The sequence below is a fragment of the Octodon degus genome, unplaced genomic scaffold (genome assembly GCF_000260255.1).
Source record: "Octodon degus isolate 3935 unplaced genomic scaffold, OctDeg1.0 scaffold00034, whole genome shotgun sequence".
Lineage (NCBI taxonomy): Eukaryota > Metazoa > Chordata > Mammalia > Rodentia > Octodontidae > Octodon > Octodon degus.
Window position 1 is genome coordinate 14,795,504 of NW_004524610.1, and position 8,562 is coordinate 14,804,065.

Here is an 8,562-nt window from a genome sequence, read left to right on the forward strand (position 1 = left end):
TTTTTTTTTTAAATTGCTACAGTAGTTTCATAGGGTCTATTTGCACAGTCTAGATATTTCTGTTAGGAGGAAAAAGAATATTATGTTTAATTTCTAGGCTATGAGTTTAGATTATTTTCTGGGTTTTTTTGAAACAGGGTCTCACTTGATAGTTCAGGCTGGTCTCAAGCACAGAAGGATCCTCCTGCCCCAGCCTCCCAAGCCTTGCAATTATAGGAGTGTGTCACCACACCTGGCTATACGTTCAGATTTCAGCACTGACCTTTAAAGCATGTGCCTGAGCAGTTTGCTCTTTCTGGGCCTCTGATTTCTCATTGGGCACTGCAGATTGTTCTGTTAACCATGCTGTAGAGCCACTGCAGGAATTTCATAGGTTAGCAGTGTAGGACGCTTGTGGGAAAGCCTCACACTTGGCATTGACCATGGGAAGTACTTGATAAATGATAGTCACATGAGCAAACATCAATAAACTAAGGGTATGTGTAGTTGTAAGTTTTACTTCTTTCAAGAGAAATCTGTTCATTAGATTTGTTATCTATTCAGAGCTATTCTATTATCTATTCAGAGCTAAAAGTTAAAAGAATTGACTACTGACTTATGTCCATCTTTTTTAGTTTAATTTAGTGCCGGACATAAAATTTAAAATTCGGTTTGCATTAAGAGTCATGGAACCTGATTACCAAGACCAATTGCCAAAGCCTGTTACTTAACTTTGGGTAGAATGTGTCAGTATTTCCTAAGTGATGATGTCCCAACTTTCCTTTATCACCTTCCAGATTTGGCTCACCGCTAGGTACCAAGGCCTCAAGTCTGGCACCTTCTTTTGGCCGGGATCAGATGTGGAAATTGGTGGTAATCTGCCAGACATCTACCATGTGTATAACAGGTAGGCACAGATGTGCACTGTCTAGGACCCGAGGTGCAGACTCTTATCCCTTGCCATTTATTGTTCTTGGGTCTTAAGCTCTAGCATTGAGGGATGTGTTTACTGAGACAGGAAGCAGAATCGGAATCTCAGCTTGGAGCTGGACAGGAAACAGTAAAGCCAGGCACGCACTTTCTAGAAGCACCAGCGACTCTTTGTATTCAGATCTCTGGGCAGCAGTAAAAGAGGAGGAAGGGACGGTGGCAGTAGGAGTCTGGGAGTGGAAGCATTGTGTGTTTTAACTCAGGAGAAAGCGATTTCCAAGGGAAGGGTGAATGTGTCCCAGAGGATTTGGCTGGGGACGTTATTCAGAAGGAGGGAGATCCTCATGGCTGTCCTGAGTCTCCACCTCCAAACCACTGTGGTGACTGTGCTTTCAGTATAAAGAAACTTGCTCCTGATCTCCCTTTGATCTGATACAATGAGAAAAGACAATGATTTTTTTTTTTTTTTTTTTTTAAAGGAAAGACTTCCATTGGCTGATCTGGTAGAGCGACTACAAACTAATTCTATTTGTTTTACACTTTTTGAAATTTCTGTTGCAAAATCAATGCAGTATATTTGGGATGCAGAGACTGCAGACAGAAAACCACCCCAAATCCCAGGCAAGAAGTGCATAGCAGTTTCACGGGGAGCCTCGGGCCGCTGAACTCCTCTGTGTCCACCCTGCTCCCCAGCCCAGGGTGGCATCTTCTCCTGCACTTTATCATTCGCTGCTGTTTGCAGCCCAGAGAGGAAATGGAGATGGTAAATGAGATTGGACCGGCCAGGCCCTAACTAGATCAGAGGATTCAATGATGATGATGTGCCGGGCCTGGCATTCTGAGGTCCAGTGGAGGCCATGACTGCTGTCCTTGAGCTCGAGCAGGCATCCTGGTGGAGCTGTATAAACAAAACCCCGTTCCCCAGGGAGGCGTAATTAATTTTGCCAAAGAACTGTTGCCTGGAGAAACGTTGCCTGGTTGTGGTCTGGTGCCGGCTTCCCAGCAGCACGCCCTCCAGAGTGTGCTTCCCGAGAGTGGGCGTTTGACACAAGCTTGTGCACGGAGAATGTCCTCTCGTGAAAGAAGCCAATTTTTAAGCCCATTCTCAACCTTTGTGTATATAAAAGTTTAATTTTGCTTCTTTCCTGGAAAAACAAACTTAGTTTTCAAATAAAACTCATGTAGCTTCAAACACAGTGGGTGCCTGGGTTGCTTTAGTGTTGCTTAATGCTATTTTCAAAAAGAAAACATTTATATTTTAAATCCAAACAATTGTCACAGACTTGTTTCGTTTTATGTATCCTTCATTTTAGCTCCATACCGTTTGAAAAAAGGATCTTAGCTGTTCTTGACTGGCTACAGCTTCCACCAGGGGAAAGGTATGTAAATGATTAATTTCTGTTGAAAGTACTCCTTGGTTTTATAAAACTTATGTACTTCTTAAAAATAGACTACAATAAAATACTGCCACCTCCTATCATGATGTTTTGTATCTAAATAAAGTCTTTAGTGAGCTACCCTAGCCATATTTGAAAGAATTCTAAACCTATAAATTATTTATCAGCAAATTTAGAAATGTTACGCCAATGTTGTAGAATTTTTAAGCACTATCAATTGTTGAATTATTCTTGCTACTCTGTTTTTCAATGTGTTCGTAAAATATTACATTTTGATACTGTTTGATTTAGACCACACTTTTACACTCTGTATTTAGAAGAACCAGATTCTTCAGGTCATTCCTTCGGACCAGTCAGCAGCGAGGTAAGTGCTCTTTCGCCTACCGCGCCTTTGTTGACCCTACTGTCTTCTCGCCTGCATGTGCTCTGAAGCAGGCTTCTGGGCCATTCTGTAAGATAATTTCTGGAGGGAGGGAGTTACTAGGCATCATTTTATTAAACCGGAGGGCGCACTTTAAGCAAAATGAAGAGTTGGGAGAATGGTTTTTGCTCGTATTTTCTACAGTGCTCCAGTGAACTGACGAATTAAATTCTGTATATTCAATTCCAGATTTTTTCCACTCCGTGTCTTTCTTTAGCCTAAAAACTAAAAGGCTTCATGAGCATTTCATAAGAGGTTAAATGAGATGTGTGGTGTACCCACACCAGTTTCCCCAGTAAATCTAATCGTTGTGTACTATAGAGTTTCTAAAATACAAAAGCTCCAGATTTCCATGAAGATGCAGTTTAATGAATCAAGTAGCAGAAGATTTAGCTAAATTCAGCTCATTAGGAAATGGGTCTCTAGATTCGTGAGCCTGCGCTACATTGAAAGATGGGAGGCTTTCGCAGAATTACAGATGCATCTGACAGGGGCACACACCTATAATCCCATACTCTGGGGAGCTGAGGGAGGAGGATTGCAAGTTTGAACTCAGCCTGGCCTACTTAGTGAGTTGGTGAGACTCTGTCTCAGGGAAAAAAAAAAAAAAAATGCAAATAAGCCTTTTTTATTGAATGATTATTAGGGAACTCCAGGAACCGGCTCATGGACTGACTCTTCATAGGTTAACTTATTTGATCTGGCACCTTTAGCCAGCTCCCACCTGTGTGTGCCACTGAATTTGGGCTTTAAAACACTGCTGCTTTCTGTATTCTTGTGGCCGAAGCCCTTCGGTATCTTGTGGCTCAGGAAATGGGAGTGACAATGGCTCAAGCTTCTTTCCTAGTGCATCTAAATCATCTAAGTCGCTTTCCTTCTGCACCATTTTACCTGTGACCTAAGATAGGAAAAGCAATAAAAAGCAAGCACCTGTGACTACTGCTGTCATGCAGAGGGTGAGGGGGCACTGCCCAGCCCCGCCTGTCACAGGCCCGGGTCTGATTGTCTTTTGCTTCCTGAGGCCCAGATAAGAGGTGGTGGCCCCATGTTTTCCTTCAGCCCCAGTTCACACTGGCTCCTGCCCATTGGCCTGGATGGGGTAGTTTGTGAGCCTCATGGATTCTTCTGCCTCAGGCCTCTGAGGCCTAGCCTGGCGCATCTGTGGGGAGCCCCATTTGCAGGAAGCTACTGGTCGATCTAAATGCTTTCTTTGGTAACAGTGGATGGGGGGGGGGAGCACAAGCGCCCTCACTCTCAGGAGCCCTGAACAGAGGACGGTCACCTACCCTTCTGCCTTCACTCTGGCCCTAGTCTGCCCTTGACACACCCCTTGTACAGAGTGGGCACTGCTTGGACTGCTTTACCTCATTTACAGGAGAACAAAGAGTGAAGGACGCTGAGGCTTACCCTGGTCAGGCACTATCCTTTGTCTTGTTGCTGCCAAAACCCAACTCCAGAGGCTCTGGAGTGTGACCAAGCTGGTAAGCCCTGCTGGCGCTGGCCTCCACCTGAGCGCAGGCTCCTCCCAGGGGTGGGGCAAGGAAGACGAGTGCCCCCTCTCTGCCCACACCTCACTATGTCTTGGGCCGGGTTTTTTTCTAGCTGATATCTTTTTTAAAATTTTAATTTATATTAGTGCCTCAGTGTGGCATGTGAGGGCTCCGCGTGCTGGGGCAGGTGGTGCATGGCCGTCACACATCTCAGCCCCATTCAGCCCCTTGTCTCCAGCTCTCTCCCGCTCCTTCCAGGTCTCAGCCTCCTTCCCCTTGTGAAGAGCGATCTCTGTTTCCTTTCATCTGTCTTTTATTCTGATCTTGCATCTATTCTTTGGGTTTCTCATGTAAGAGAGAGCACGCTGGCGGTCAGCTGTGTGTCTAATTTGTTTTACTTAGCGTTATGATCATTTATCTCACTTGACCTTAGGTCAGAATGTCTGAGGGTCCATGCATCTTTCTAAATGTAGCTGCCCTCCTGATTTGAACAATTGACCCATTGGCAGCTGGTGTGACTTTTACTCTTTTACCACATCACTGGCAGGAAAACCCACCTTGAGGTCAACTCGGTCCAGAGAAGTCCAGGCGCCATCTTGCAGTGATTTCAGTGATGTCACTTCACCAGCCGTGCTGTTGTTTCCGGCTCAGGAGTGATTCTCCAGTGTACTTGCTTTTCTGTTGTCTTCATTCATGGTTGAGCCCATTCCTTGCAAAGCATACAAGCGTTGTGTATGAACCATTGAATGCTAATGTTGCTGGGACCTCAGAACTCACTCTACATAGGAATTTTGATCCGTGTTGTTTGGTAACTTCGAAGGAACAAAGGACTGTGCTTTTTTTTAAATAAAAAAAATTCTTTTATTGATTTATATATTTGCTACAGGCTCTCCCTGTGCAGCTCAGACTCACAGTGATCCTCCTGTCTCGACCTCCCCAGGGCTGAGATCACAGGTGTGCGTCACTATGCTAGGTCTCGGTGGCTCTCCGGGGCCAGCACAGTATATGGTACCAGGGATCAGATTCAGGCCCTTGTGCTTGCCAGGCAGGTGCTTAGACTGCAGAGTTATCTCTCTAGCCTGAGATCATATTTTTTTCTTTTTGTTTATGTACTGAGAATCAAACTCAGCACCTAGCATTTGCCCACCAGGCCCTGTGTTGCTGAGTTATACCCATGGCCCAAAACCATTTTGAAAGAATCTGTCTCATATTAAAGTGACGTGTACTGACCACAAGTGAAGATGAAATTGATTTGATTTATTACAGAAGGCCTGCAAAACTGCGCACGAGCTCTCCTCAGGGGGGCTCAGCCTGGAGAGGGGAAGGAAGATGTTGGGCTGAGCTCCTTCACTGTTCTGTGCCCTTGAGATACTCATGTGCAGAATAGACACAGTTGCAAGGAAGTAAGGGCTTTTATCCAAAGAGTTGTAAATGTGAAAGTTAAGTGCAGAGAATTATACAAAGCGCTTCATGAGCAATCTTCATCAAACCCAGGGCACAGCATGTGGAGGCACACGCTCCACCACTGAGCCTACACCCCTGGCTCAAGAGCGATTTTCACATTTTTGAGAATCTGGTATCATATTTATGCAATGATGATTTAAATAATTGACAAATTCAAGAATAGATTGGTTGCAAAAAAAGTAGTAATGGCCCATTATTTTTCTTATATGGGAAACCCGAAGTATAAACAAAGGGCAAAATAAAAAATAGCTGAAGGAAGTAATTAATGATAAGTGTAAAGTAAATCAGACATTATGATCTCCGCCTGCATCCATTTCCTGCCGAAGGTGCAAGCGTATCCTTCTCTGTGGCAGAGGAGAGCTCTGTTTTGAGTAAACCCTCTGTTTTTTTTTTTTTGGCAGTACTGGGGATTGAACTCAGGACCTTGTGCTTGCCAGGCAGGCGCTTATGCCACTGAGCTGTCTCCCCAGCCCACTGTATTTTCTTTATCCAACCATCCGTGCATGGACAGTTGAGCTGCTGTGAGTTGTGCTGCTCTCAACAGGCATATGCATGTGTTTTTGTAACATCATTGTCTTGGACTCTTCTGGGAAGATGCCTAAAGGGTAACAGCTGGCTTGAGTGGACTTTCTTGCTTGAGTCTTTGGAGGCCTCTCCATAGTGATTTCCACAGTGGTTGTACTAGTTCACGTGCCCCACAACAATGTAGAGGAGTTCCCCACCTCCCTGGTCTCCAGCCCGTGCTGTTATGTCAATGACGGTGGCCCTTCTTTCTGGGGGAATCTCAGGGTTGTTTGAATGTGCATTTCTCTGATGGCCAGCGATGTGGCGCATGTCTTCACGTATTTTTAAATAGAGACGGCTTTACGCAGAAATAGCCAGTGGTGCAGAATTGGTCCCATGAGATTGCTTTCCGCCGCAGGTCATCAAAGCCCTGCAGCGGGTGGACAGCATGGTTGGCATGCTGATGGAGGGCCTTCGAGAGCTCAAGCTGGATAAGTGCCTGAACCTCATCCTGATTTCGGACCACGGTAACCCACGCTTGCCTGTTCATGCCCCAGATTAAGTCAGAGCAAAGTCCCTTGGTAGATTTTTTTCTCACGATTCCCCTCTGAATGCATAGATCATAGACTTTTAAAAAGTTTAATTCCTTCTGGAAAATCTTGTGGAAGAAATCACAGTAACTACAAGGCACAAGTGAGGCACAGAGTTCACGGACACCTAAGCCCTGGCCAGTGTACTGCAGCCATCTCCTGACGGGGGAAAAGCCACATGTGGATTTGAGTGGTTCAGAAATGATTTTTCAGTCTTAACTTTTGATCCCTCCACAGTTTTAAATTTGGCTATTATTACATGCCTTTTCAGTTTGATATAGTGTAATACGTATAGCTTTAGAGCCTGTATATTGATGTTGAGCGTATACCAAGCTTGACAGTATGTTACTTTATTTTTGTGCAGCACAGTCTTGGTGACACAGGTTTATGTCCAGCTGTGGGGCCAAAAAAGTGCTGTGCGTGATGCAGAGTAGAACATAGAAAAAGAAAAAAAAAGAAAGTAGGCTGTTTACTTATTTTTGCACTGGTGTTTTGTTGTTTGCTTCAGAAATAATTGCAGAAAGCTGTCTTTTAGAAAAAGTCCTACAGTGCTATGTGCTATAGAGGCACCAGGCCTTCAGCGAGTCTGACACCCATCATCCCGGCTGCAGTGTGAGCGCTTTTGGGCAAACAGCAAAATCTAGGTCTGGGAGATGACCTTCTTGCTGACCAAGATGAGGGATGAGGTTATCGTAGATAATAAGAAGAAACCTTAAACTGATTATGGTAGCAAAGGTTTATTAAAGGTAGGGGAAAGAAACAGGCTCTGCAGAGCGAGCTTTGACCAGGCAGTAGAAGGAAAAGAAGTTCGCCCGAGGGCGTGAGAACAGCCACTAGGCAGGAGGGAACAGGAGCCCAGGAAGGGAGGTTGAACACAGTGAAGTGGCGAACCTCGCGCCAGTTCCGGTCAGATCTATCAGGTACTCAGCTAAGGAACAGCTGTCCATGAGCAGCTGATACCAGCTGACATCAACCAGTAGATTCCACTCCTATGTTGAGTACATATGTAATTAATTAAATTCTAGAAGGGAAGGACATTCTGCTTCCCATTTTAAATTCTTTATAAAAGTTGCAACGTGCTTTGGGATTTCTGTCTCCTAGGCATGGAACAAGGCAGCTGTAAGAAGTATGTGTACCTGAATAAGTATTTGGGAGATGTTAAGAATATTAAAGTTGTCTACGGCCCTGCGGCTCGCCTGCGGCCCTCGGATGATCTCGACAAATACTATTCCTGTAAGTCTGACTCCGTGACAGCTGCCGGTGCACTTTGAGTAAGAACGGATTTCTCCAAGTCATTAGAAATGATAGGGAGTCAGTGTTTCATAATCTCTGGTACTTGGGGGAATTTTATGGGACTAAGTGTGAGGCCACAAATGTGACCCCTTACTTTTCTGTTATTTATTCATAATACAAGCATATTGTTTGGTGAACTTAACCCAATTTGCTGTGGCAATGTATGTTTTATTTGTAGTAGGTTCGAGATTGTAGTAGAACCACTGAAGGGAAAAATTCAACTTTATTCCAGTTTAGATAGTTAATGGCATTCATAAAACATCACGCGAGAGCAACATTGCTTTATGAGGAGGAATATATCTTTCAAAGGGGAAAGGACCACAAATTTTACCTTCTTTCTTGATACATTACCAAAAAAGAAAGATATTTTGCACATAAACTCATTTTGTAACTCTTTTTAGTATCTAATTTTTGAGTGCCATCCCTGAAAACTGATATTTAAGTCAATTTTAAAAAAAATCTAAGGGCTAGGGAGATAGCTCAGTAGAATAAGC

General features: G+C 44.2%; 1 protein-coding gene across 1 annotated transcript in view; it reads left to right on the forward strand.

Annotated features, from left to right (window-relative positions):
- Enpp1 (ectonucleotide pyrophosphatase/phosphodiesterase 1) overlaps nt 1-8,562 on the forward strand; it is a 57,410-nt gene that overhangs the window by 31,141 nt on the left and 17,707 nt on the right. Inside the window, exons 7-11 of the mRNA XM_004630314.2 lie at nt 777-886; nt 2,223-2,288; nt 2,598-2,670; nt 6,604-6,712; nt 7,877-8,008. Of these exons, the coding sequence (XP_004630371.1) occupies nt 777-886; nt 2,223-2,288; nt 2,598-2,670; nt 6,604-6,712; nt 7,877-8,008 (490 nt within the window). The remainder of the gene's footprint in view (nt 1-776; nt 887-2,222; nt 2,289-2,597; nt 2,671-6,603; nt 6,713-7,876; nt 8,009-8,562) is intronic.